Below are 12,330 nucleotides of genomic sequence, written 5' to 3' on the forward strand. Positions count from 1 at the left end.
GTTGTGAAGTTATTTTTTTCTGCCTGATCAAGGACAAATTTTCTTCTGACTCTGCCATTTTCTTGTTTCCAGCTTGTGGTGGCTGAGAGCACAAGATGTCTGTGGTTTATGCTACGTCCAGTTCTCTCATAACAGATGAATCAAGACTGTGCAGTGAAGAAGGCTGCCGTCTCTTGGATCACTGCTTCATTTGTTGCAGAAGTTGCAAGGTGTATGGACAAGGAGGCAGGGGATGGCAGGACGAGAAAGGAGGGTCTCATGGTTAAGGCAGATGCTGCTGCCCTGGGAAAATGGATTCTCTCCCTGCCTGAAGGTCCTGAGGCCATGTGTGTTGCTGTTTCCCAAATGTTTCCCAAGTAGCCACTAATGGTGTGTATCTCATTTGCTGGGTGCCTGATGCAAGACCCTGGAGTTTGATTTGCAGAAGTGCTGAGTACCCCCAGTTGCAGCTGAAGTCAAAGGGACCTGTGCTTTGAACAAATAAAGTGCTAGAGAATGCAAAGTCCTCTGACAAATCAGGATCCAGGCATCTCAAGTTGGGCAGCCAAAATTAGTGGCCACTTTTGCCCCTGTAATCCCTCTGTAAAAGGGTGCTTCCCCTGCCCCCCCCCCCAAACCTCACAGGTGTTGTGGAAAGAAATCAATGCTTATGAAACCCTCGGATACCAAATAAAAGCCCATGAAGAAATCGATCATTCTGATTTCAGAACAGGATGTGAAAGTGGGCAGGAAATAAGGCCTGAGACCACCACTGCACAATGAGGAGAAAACAAAATCCTGAGGAAAACACTAGCACGTGAGCATGGAATTAAAGACCATATACCAATGTACACACACAAGGGGCAGTGTAAAGGTTGTGCAGGCAACCTTGATATTGGCATTGCCTATTTTTCGAGTGCTTTGCATTACAACTGTCATGTGCCCTTAGCGCAGGGTAAAGGTTGAGCGAGAACCAATGGATGGAAGTTAAAGCCAGACAAAGTCCAATGAGAAATAAAGCATCAGTTTTTCACATTGCAGGAGAGTAACCACTTGATGGCTGAAGGCATCCCTGGAAGGTGTTTTAGTCAAAATCACATAGCAGGGGCTCACGGTCCAATTGTTATGCTGACAGTGACGCCCTTTCACTGTGGGCAGCTGCAGCTCTCATGGTTTTCTGCTGTCTGATGTTGCCACCTGCCTGCCCATGTAGATCGCGGCCACAGTGCTCACCCCAACCCCCACCCCACCCCCTATGGCCACTGCCTCTGCAAGGCTTAGTTCTGCAGCCTCAGTGGAAAAAATGCTGAATGCCATGCACCGACCCCATGACCAAACACCCTACGATGATGCTCGCCTTGAAGATGTGATTCTGATAGCACATTTCATAGGTCTCCAGGAAGGCCTCAGCCTCATGAGTTAGTGCTGCCTTTAGCTCTGCCAACAGGGTCTTCTTTTCTGGCTGCCTCATCTCCTCCCGGCACTGCCTCAGCAGCAACCTGCGCTGCGTCACAAACTGCCGCGCCATGGTACTCGGTGTCACCCTCAGACAGTCGATCATGCGCTGGGACAGGGCATCCTGCGTTGAGCGGGAGAGGAGGGGGAGAGAAGGGGGGCCCAAGGCTGTTAGAAGAGGTGGTGAGCAACTCTGGCTCACCAATGTACCCTCTGGCTACAGCACAGCAACTTCCCCTCACCCCCCGACTGAGATCAGGGCCCCTGTTGTGCAGGAGTTGGAGTCTCCCATCTATGCAGCCACCCTGGGAGCTTCAAATATGAACTCCCATCTCCTGCCCCAAAGCCTATAGCCCAGGGGGCTGGCCAGGATGGTTCCCTGGGGTTCCCCTGGCTGGGGGCACAGCTTCTCCCAGACTCACTTTCTCCCTCAGAAAGGTAGCGTGGTCTGTGCGGGCTCTGTCCATGGCTCTCTGGTTGATGGTGTGATGTTGATAGCGCCTTCCATAGGTCTTCAGGAAGGTCTCAGCCTCCTGAATCAGCTCTGCCTCTAACTCTGCCAGCAGGGTCTCCTTCTCCGGCTCCTTCATTTCCTCCCGGCACCGCTCCAGCAGCAACATGAGCTGCTCCGCACACTGCTCCCCCACGACGCTCGGTGTTACCCTCAGACAGTCAGTCCTGCGCTGGGACAGGGCGTCCTGCATTGAGCAGGAGAGGAGGGGGAGAGAAGGGAGCCCAAGGCTGTCAGAAGGGGCGGGTTGGCAACCCTGGGTCACCAATGGCCCCTCTGGCTACAGCACAGCAACTTTCTTTCAACCTCCTGACTGAGATCGGGGCCCCCCGTTGTGTCAGGCACTGCACAGATTCCCCTGCTGGAGTCTCCCATCTCTTCACCCTTCCTACAAGCCAATATGAGGTTCCATCTCCTATCACAAATTGTGTAGTCCATGGGGCTGGCCAGGATGGTTCCCTGGTGTTCCCCTGGCTGGGGGCACAACCCCTGTCCGGGACTCACCTTCTCCTTGAGAAAGAGAGTGTGTTCTCTGTGGATGCGGTCCATGGCTCTCTGGTTGTAGAAGGTGATGGCCATCTGTGCACAGAGAACAAGGCTGGGGTAAGCTATAGTTCAGGGGGCCCCATCTCCACCCACTGGCTACAGCGTCCACCGCAGCTGCCTCATGTAATGGAGAAACACCGTTAGCTGGCGTGGCAGCTGCTTGCGGCTTCTGACACCACTGGTCTCCAGTCTGACTCTCCCGGCAGCCCAGCCTCGGCTCTCTGCCATATGCCAACCTGCAGTTTGCACTTGTGGGACTTTCCTGTAGCCAAGGACTTTGAAAATCCCTGAGGAGACTCTGAAGAACACATCGGTGATGCTGGCTTTCATTTGTCTGGCACTACTTGGGGGCTGTTATTGATTTCCTGGAGGCATGTGGCTTGGGTGCAAATCTCAGCTCTCGTTCGTGTGGGAGGGATACTGTTAGGGGATGGGTTAAATCTCATAGTGGAGGAGCAACATCTCTGGAATAATTTTTGCTGTGGTGCTATTCTGGTGTGACTATTGTGGAATAGTTATTCCGGAATAGCTGGGCTGGTCTATTCCCCCCTTGTAGATAAGATTGACCCCAATTCTTCTCTAGAAGAGGGCCTGTGTAAGAGGACCCATCCCAGCCAATTTGAGGCTGATGCCCAAAGGAACTTTATAGTCAATGCCCAAGGTTATTTCAGTGTAAGACAAGAGTTAGTAGCACTTGAGTTAGCCACCTCTGGGGTTGTTAACCTAGGGCTTGAGTGTCTATACTAATCTATAACCCCAGGTTTGGAATGGTGGAACCTTGGTCCTAGCCTGGGGCTCCAGCATCTACACTGCATTATGCGGGCCTGAGTGCAAACACCTGTACCCCAGAGTCCCTTGTGCCCTCCCCAGCTGTGGCTGCTCTGGCTCTTTGTTGGTAGTGCAGCCTGGGAAAACTGGACTGTCCACCAAACTTTACTGGCCAGAAGAGAAAGAAAGTTGACCTGTGGGATTGTGGGATACTTTTAGTGGCCTCCCAGAGGATGAGTCCAGCAGAACTGTGTCTAGACTTCAGAGCAACAGGGCTTGAACCTTAGCTCCTGGCTTGACTCTGGCTCGGACCCTCCAGCCCCAGAGGGTCCTGGGATCCAAGTCTCTGATTCCAGGGATCACAACAATGGCTTTAAAGCCACCTTCCCCACCACTGCCACATGTGCATCCCATAATGTACCAGGGCCATGACGCACACACCAAGAAAGGAGATACTGTTGCATTATGGAAAATGTAGTTAAGATGACTCATTCTTATCTATCGGCAGGGTTCTCTGGCCAGACTACATCTTCCATGATGCACCAGGGCCATGATACCCAGCTTCCTCACACCAAGTTGCTTTGTGGGAATTGAAGTCTGGTTGCCCCATTGTCCTCTGAGGCTGGACTCATGGGAGGTGCTCTTCCACCAGGGTTCCCAACCCATAGAGGAGAAAGGAGCATGTGAAGATCATGAACTACACTTCCCAGGAGCCACCTTGGCAGCACTGCCATATGGAAACACTTGTCCAGACTCCTTGTTCCAGCCTGCTCCTTTCCCTCCTGCTGGCCTGGCTTTTCTCCCCTTTTTCGGGAAACCCAATGATTCCTGTAGGAAAAGCTAAAACAAAAATCTGCATTTTGGGTCAGCTCTGATAAACAACTCACATTTGCACACTGACACCCACAGGGCTGGTTTGTATTAGGACTGGCGTCCGTAGGCTAGGTGCTCCCGTCCAGCACCAGCTGCCCTCTAGTCTAGTCAAGTTCTTCTACCCCAAAGTCTAAGATTCTGAGATTTCACCCAGCCCCTTTCCCAGATGGCTTCAGCAGAATGGACCCAGTTCCCAATACTGCCCCTTCTTGGTATGAATGGGAGAGGGGAGATACCCTACGATCAGGTCAGAGGCAGAGACAGTACCTCAGAAGGAGAGGAGAAGCCAAAGCGACGTTTTTTTATCAGATCAGAGAATTTCTGCAAAGGAACCAAAAGAAATCATCACATCACAGACTCCACAAGGCTTAGAAAGACTTAGACTTGGAAAGACAGGGACGGTTCGCCCGGTGATGAGATACAGCCACCTCTGGTGGTGGGAAGGAGGGGAAAGCTGGGAAACAGCCTCACAGTAACACTGCATGGGCATTAGGGTCTTCAATGACTGCAAGGGGAGAGTGCCCCCATCCTGATCCCTGCAGCACAGCTGGCTGGTCCCACCTTTATCCTGGCAGCGAGCTGCGTCCCGGTGAGCAGCTCCCCATGCTGGTCCCTCCGGATGTGCTGACCGGTCGAGCCCACCAACGCAGTGACGTAGCCCCTCAGGCTCTCCCGGAAATCCTCATCCATGTCTGTGAAGGAGAGAGAGACCGATGATGCTGGGGGAATGTAGGACCTGTCTGATCCCCCTTCTCTCTACCTTTCATGCATGGACACAAGCAGAAACCCAGTTGCATTGCTCTGCACATGGCAGGGGGGTCAGAGGTGCTGTCTTGGATCTGTTACCTCTCAGACTTCCATTGCTCACGTTCATGATCCCTTTGCCAGGGAAGGGCATCAGGTAACAGCGGGTGCTGCTTCTGCTCAGCATTTCCAGGGCCTTGGGGTGTTTGCAACGGGTCACCGCCGCCAGCATCTGCCGGAGCCAGAGGGAATTGTTACATTGACACAGGATACACAGTGTTAGCGTTAGCCAGAGCTGCTGGGCAGTAGGAGAGGGTCTAGAGGAGCCCTGCCTCGTTTGAGGCAGACGTTGGGAGGGGTGCAGTGAACGAGGCAGGGGATGGCAGAAAGAGAAAGGAGTGGCTCTCAGTCCCAATCTCCACTTCTCCAGCTCCCAGCCTCTCCAGGCTCCTTGTCCCAGCCTGCTCCTTTCCCTCCCCCTGGCCTGGCTTTTCTCCCCTCCACACTGCAATCAAGCCACCCTGCCGTGGGGCTGGATCAGAGCTGGCACCCCCTAGGGGGAAAGGCCCTGTGTCTCAGTCCCCCACCCACCCGAGCCAACCAGTGCCCTGCCCTCTGAATCCCATAGTCACCTCTTGGACATCTCTCAGATACTCCTTCCCACCCTGCTCTCCAAGGACCTGGGAGCTGCTCCAATCCCGCACCAGCAGGTCTAGGTGCTGCAGGGGAGACAGAAGGGAAGTGGGGAGGTCACTGGGTGGTGCAGGCTGGAATGGGGAGAAGGATGATGTCTGCAGGGGAAGTTTCAATCCCTAGAGAATGGGACAGGGGGTGCATGGGGCGGGAGAGGCTGTGGAGTGGGGGAGGCGTGCAATGTGGGGATACATGAGGCAGGGCAGGTGATGGGGGTTGATGCTGTCTCACCTGAATGGGCTCCAGTCCATAGGCCTCTCCCACCACTTCGGCCACCTGCAGAAACATCTGTGGAGTGAAGGGGAGGGGTGATTCCGGGCTCTGGGAGGTGTGTATAATGGGGCAGGGGAATCCTGTTTGTGAACAAAAAGGGGGCTGTTCACTGCCCAACCCGATCTGAGCAGATAGGGAGGCCTGGCATCTGTGAAATGAATCTGGAGTTGGATGGAGACATTTTATGCAGGGCAGATAGAAGCAGGCTGCACCTGGCCAAGGGGTTAGGGGGAAGGCCCTGGGGCATGGGGATCTGGTGTGGGGGTGATGGACACCAGTGCACCTCTGTCTTGCATGCCCTATGCCCCATGGAGGAGCAAGTCTGGTTCCAGGGCTTGCTCGTTCTCTCCTGGGGGCTCCGTGGAGGTGAGGGGGCAGGTCAGGGATCCTGATGTGAGGTCCTTTCTCAAAGGTGTTCTTGGGATGTTTTCCTCCACCCACAGATGACTCATGATTCCCGATACTGGTGGGGGTCACAGTATAAAAGAGGGACAAATGATTCTGGCTGTACCTCCACCCCGGCATGTTCAGCCAATCTTAACTGTTGAGTTTTTGAGTGAAGCGTTCTGGCCATCTCAACTCAGATTAACAGGGGCAGGTGTATATTCTCCCCACAGTGAGGGAGGACAGACTTATTAATGAGCTTGTACTAAACAAATCTTTGTCCAGTGGAAGACAGTATGATCTCAGAGTGCACTCCTGTAGTGAAGAGCTTGAGGAATGTGGGGTTACTGGCTGATGCCTGGCTCTATGGTGGGTGCATGAGTGGATTAGGCAGATTATTCATGTGACTCAGTTGGGTGTGTGGTGCACCTACTATGGTGTTGGGTGATAACAGGGTCTGAAGAGTCTCTCTGTGTGTCAGCAGCAGAAGTATGATTGGAGATCAGCCCAAGCCATAGGAGTATAAGGAGGCTTAGCAGTACCCCAGATTCAAGCTGCATCAGGCTGAACATCTGTGACACGCAGACAGGCTGGTTTTTGGCTTCTGTGTCTGGGTGCCATTTAGGGTTGCCACGTGCCCATTTTTTGACCGCAGTCTCCAATCGAAAAGGGGACCTGGCAGTACCGGTTAGGTGTGCTGACCGGACATCGAAAGTCCAGTTACCGTGGAGCAGGGGGAGACGCTGAGTCATTAACCTGCGCCAGCCCTGGCTCAGCTGGGGCCACTGCCTACCTGCAGGCAGGTTCCTTGTCAGGCTGCAGAAGCTCCCAGCCCAGCCCTGGAGCAGGGGCAGCCTAACTGGGGGGGAAGGGAGGTGGAGACCATCCAGCAAGTTACCAGAGGAGTGGGGGAGAGGAGAAAGTAATGGGGTGAGGCCTTGTGGGAAGAGGTGGGGCAGGGGGAGGGGCCTTGGGTGTCTGGTTATCAGCAATTAGAAAGGTGTCAACCCTAGCATGGTCACATTCTGCATTGTGCTGCCCGACCTCACCTCCAGGTATTCGAGATCTGGGTCCTTCACCTGACTGCCAATATTCAGTATCTGCAAATAATCAGGAGATGGACAGAGCTACAGCCACATCACAGCCACATTCACCCGCCGTGCCACACAGTGCCCCCTAGCACCGCTCTGGGGCATTGGGGCCAACCCAGACTGCCAGAGGAAAGTGTCCCCTGCTGAGTCCCCTGCCCTGCTCCCTGCAGCACAACACCCCCCAGCGAGCCTCCCAACCTGGTAGGAGCTGAGCAGCATGGACAAGGCGGAGAGTTTGATGCTGGTCTCCTTGTTTCTTCCAATGTCCATGGAGCCCTCGGTGTCGACCAGCAGCACGGCCACCTGGGGGACAAGAGTGACGGCCTCAGGTCAGCCCCTGGCTTTGTCCAGCCACCCACAGCTCCTCTGCTCCCCTGCTTAGCCCCGATGGCACCTGGCACCTCATCCCCTAACTTCTCTTGGGCCCCTGGGGCCTCCTTCCTCACGTCTCTATCCCTCCTTCCCTGCCTATTTCCATCATTCCCTCTGTTCCCGGTCCTCTACTCCCTTCTCTTAATCCCCTTTCCCTTCTCCCCATGCCCCATGACTCCCTCCCCTCTTCCTTTGGACCCCTCACACTTACCTTGCCCCTCTTGGCTGGGACCCAGAAGGGCTGACTCCATGCCCACACCCCCTTGGTGATGTTCTGGGTGCCAGCTCGCCATGGAAACCCTTCCAGGGGCTCATTCTCCAGGAGCATCCAGGACTCATCACTTGCATCCTGTGAGGGGAGGAGGCAGCGGGGGGCATGGGAACATGGTGGAGGTCAACGTTGGGTGGGAGAGGACAGTGAATGGTCCCCCCTGCCCTAGCCTGCAAACCCTGGGAGGGGAACTGGAGTCAATTGCACTAATGTGGGGCGGGAGGAATATATGTTGACCGGTGTGCACGGAAGCTGACAGACAGATCAACAGACACACTGCAATCTTAGACAAAGAGATGGACACTCTGTGTTCCAGACAGACACCCAGGCACACAGAGAGACATGCTTAGATCCAGACAAACTGACACCTCTCTCAGACAGGCAGACATGTTATGTTCCAGACAGGCAGACAGACACGCTAGGGTCCCTCCATGGCCTCACCTAACCGGACATGTGGAGGGGGAGGAAGGAGACACTCACAGACGTGTGTGCATCTCTGAGCCCTCCAGCAGGGGCAGGATGGGGCCGCTTACACCCACAGCTCACTCCTGCTCCTGTTTACACTCACCAGGCTCTGGAGCTGGTGCAGCAGGCAGTTCATCAGGAAGGATTTGCCCCGGCGCTGCTCCCCAATGATGGACACCAGGCAGATGGGGGCGTCCCCCACTCCACCCTGCTCCAGACAGCGGCTCAGGGCCTCCTCATCCAGGATCAGGCCACTTTCCTTGTCCAGACGCACCAGCTGTACCGGGCGCCCTGGCTTCGCCAGAGACCCCGGCCCCTGCTGCAGGGACACAGCAGGGTCAGAGCTGGGACCCCACCCCTGAGCCAGCCAGTCTTCTGCCCTCTGGGTCAGAGCCTCATGTGTCATTTGCACCCCTGCTCCCAAACCAGCCAGTCCCCAGCCTGGGGCCGGATCAAAACCCTGGAGGGGAAAAGCCCCTATATTCTGCATGGGATGCATCAAGGGAGACTGTGCCAGGCTGGGGAAGAAGCGTAAAGAAATGGAGGCTCAGGTGATCTCCAGAAATAAAAGATATAGGTATGGCTCAACACCAGAACGAATAGTTTGCCTCAGTTTTTAATACGTATAATGAGAGGCTTATGGCAAAGTGGCTGATGGGAACAAGAATAAGGAAATAGAAATTACCAGATCTGAAATGGAAGCCAAGTTCAAACAGATTCATGACACCAGACTAGGAGGTCTGGGTCATCTCCATTCAAGAATATTAAAGAAACTGGCACACTGAAATTGCAAGCTCAATAGCAAGGATTTGTAATGAATCCGTAAATGTGGGGGTCATACTCTATGATGGGATAATTGTTAATATAGTACTGATATTTAAGAAATGAAAAAAATGTTTTCCATGAAACCATAGGTCCGTTTGTTTGACCTCAGTTTTATGTAAGGTCTTGGAACAAGTTTTGAAAGAGACAGTAGTTAAGCACATAGAGGTAAACAGTAATTGGGATAAAATACCACCTGGCTTTATAAAAGGTACATCATGCCAGACCAACCTGATCTTTTGCTGTGAGATGATAACCGATTATCTAGACAAGGGAAATGCAGTAAATCTAATCTGCCTGGATTTCAGTAAGGCGTTTAATACAGTTCCATTTAGGAAATTAGTTATCTGGAGAAGACAGGGAGGCTACATCCAGTCATACTGAAAGGGGAACTGTCAGGCTGGAGGGAGGTTACTAGTGGATTCTTTAGGGATTGATCCTGGGACCAATTTTATTTAATGTTTTTATTAGTGATCTAGGCACAAGAAGGGGAAGTGTGATAATCAAAGTTGCAGATGACACAAAGTTGGGAAGTATTGCCAATACAAAGGAGGACCAAGATATCGTACAAGAAGATCCGGACAAGCTTGAAAACTAGACTAATAGAAATGGGAGGAAAATCAATAGTGGAAAGTGCAAGGTCATGTAGTTAGAGACTAACAAGAAGAATTTTTTGCTATAAACTGGGGATGTATCAGTTAGGAGTGACAGAGGAAGAGAAAGACCTGGGTGTATTGGTTGATCACAGAATGAATATGAGCCACCAATGTGATGCGGCCCTGAAAAAAGGCTTATGCAATCCTAGGATGTGTTACCATTATTCAAGGCACTGGTGAGACTTCATCTGGAATACTGTGTGCAGTTCTGGTCTCCCGTGTTTAAGAAAGATGAATTCAAACTGGACCAGGTGCAGAGAAGGGCTACTAGTATGAGCCAAGGAATGGAAAACCTGCCTTATTAGAGGAGACTCATAGAGCTTTGTTTGTTTGGCCTAACCAAATAAAGGAGGGGAGATATGATTGCTCCCTACAAATACATCAGAGAAATAAATACCAGGGAGGGAAAGGAATTATTTAAGTTAAGAGTCAATGTTGACACAAGAACAAATGGATATAAACTGGTCAGCAACAAAATGAGGCTTGTAATTAGACAAAGGTTTGTAAACATCAGAGGGATGAAGTTCTGGGATTTTGCCAAGTGTGAGGCAAAAAGCCTACCTGCTTCAAGACTGAGCTTGATCAGTGTATGGAGGGGATGGGATGATGAGACAGCCTACAATGGCATGGAGACGATCTTTGACTCCTAGCAGCCAAAATCCTCGACGGCCGGTGATAGGACACTAGATAAGGAGGGTTCTGAGTTACTAGACAATTCTTTCCCAGGTTTCTGGCTGGTGGGTCTTGCCCAAATGCTCAGGGTCTAACTGATTGCCATATTTGCGATCGGGAAGGAATTTTCCCCAAGGTCAGATTGGCAGAGACACTGTTTTTGTTTTTTTTACCTTCCCCTGCAGCATGGGGCATGGGTCACTGGCTGGTTTAGTATAAATGATGGATTCTCTGTAACATGAAGTCTTCAAATCATGATTTGAGGACATCAGTATCTCAACCAAGTGGGTCTTACAGGAGTGGGCAGGTGAGGTTCAGTGGCCTGCGATGTGCAGGAGGTCAGACTAGATAGTCACAATGGTCCCTTCTGGCCTTCATGTCTATTAGTCCGTGTGTCCCATTCCCCACCCCTCTGAGCCAGCCAGTCCAACCCTGGGGCTGGATTGAACTTTGTGTGCCATAGGGGGAAAGGTCCTTTTCCCCTTATCCAGCCTGTCTGGTCTCACCAGATCTGTCTCTTCTCGCAGGTGCTCAGTGATTTTCTCCACCAGGTTTTTGACTCGTTTGTCTGGGGTCATCCAGACCCTGGAGCAGGGAGCCCAGCACTCAGGGCAGTGGTGTTGCTGGTCAGAGACCCTGCCCCAGTAAGCCTTGAGGCAGCCCTGGCAGAAGTTGTGGCCGCACTCGATGGAGACGGGGTCATTCAAGTTGTCGAAGCAGATGGAGCAGGTGACATCCTCCCGGGGTCACTTCATCCTCCACCCCGCAGGCTTGGGCAGATCCTCTGGGTCAGGATCTAGCACATGTGGACACCAGGGCTAAGATGGGGGATGGAAGATGGTTAGAGCAGGGGAGGGGAATTGGTAGGCAGGACTCCTGGTTCTATCCCTAGTTTTCCACCACTTGGCTGGGTAAATTTCCATTCGGCTGCAGTGAGTTGGCTACTCCCACTGGCAAATGCCAACAAGAAGGCACTGCCCGCTGCACCCGCTGCTTATGGGGTGTCGGGTTGCCTAGGGGGCCCAGGAATACAGTGCCCCACACTCCAATGACAATGACACAGCCATTCCTGCCCCCTGATCTCAGCCCACTAGAAACACCTGAAGCTTCTGGACATGGGGTCAGCCGTGGTGTGAGACTCTTAGAGCCCCCGGGCGTCTGACAGCCCAGTCAGCCAAGGTGCCCCAGAAATGTGAGCTGCCGTCGCCCCTGTTCTGATTAAAGGGGGGCTGCCTTAGGCCTCCTGAATCCCCCCTCCCAGCTCACAGGGTACCAGGGTTTCTGAAGAAAGCACGACCAGCTAGAGCAAACCGCACCCCCAGGCATTAGCTGGAGGCAAGGAGAGGGAACTGAAAGAAGGTCATTGGAGCGGATCTGGGTGCAAACCCCAGAATCCCTGACAGCCAGAGCCAGCCCTGCTCTGCCTCCTGGCAGATCTCAGACCGTCCTGCTGCTGAGATACCCTCAGCCATGGATCTCAGCTTGCTGGTGCCTCTGAGCCCTGACCCACAGCCCGCTGCTAGCCCAGACCTGGACCCCTCACCCCACAGCTCTGCTGGTGCCCCTCACTCCTGATCCACAGCCCCCTGCTAGTCAAACCCTGGGCTGCTCACCCCATAGATCTGCTGGTGCCACTCAATCCCAACCCACTGCTATCGCAGCTTGTAGTTCACCCTGGGGAACAGACTCAAGTGCAGAGCCCGTGGTTAATTCTTCTGTGTCTCTGATTTTTTCCCTCTGTGTGCCTCTCTCTGC

The 12,330-nt window shown here is 53.1% G+C and overlaps 1 protein-coding gene across 1 annotated transcript; it reads right to left on the reverse strand.

The window, feature by feature from the left end:
• Window positions 1-1,270: 1,270 nt before the first annotated feature.
• Window positions 1,271-11,330, reverse strand: LOC137164792 (RING finger protein 112-like). Its single transcript, XM_067565739.1, is given in 13 exon segments — window positions 1,271-1,558; window positions 1,857-2,132; window positions 2,450-2,524; window positions 4,400-4,453; window positions 4,694-4,824; window positions 4,979-5,108; window positions 5,509-5,595; window positions 5,801-5,857; window positions 7,276-7,326; window positions 7,516-7,620; window positions 7,901-8,038; window positions 8,529-8,744; window positions 11,082-11,330. Coding segments are annotated over 13 exon segments (1,857 nt in total).
• Window positions 11,331-12,330: the final 1,000 nt, after the last annotated feature.

The sequence above is a fragment of the Emydura macquarii genome, unplaced genomic scaffold (genome assembly GCF_026122565.2).
Source record: "Emydura macquarii macquarii isolate MOO-44397 ecotype Brisbane River unplaced genomic scaffold, CSIRO-AGI_Emac_v2 contig_2696, whole genome shotgun sequence".
NCBI lineage: Eukaryota > Metazoa > Chordata > Testudines > Chelidae > Emydura > Emydura macquarii.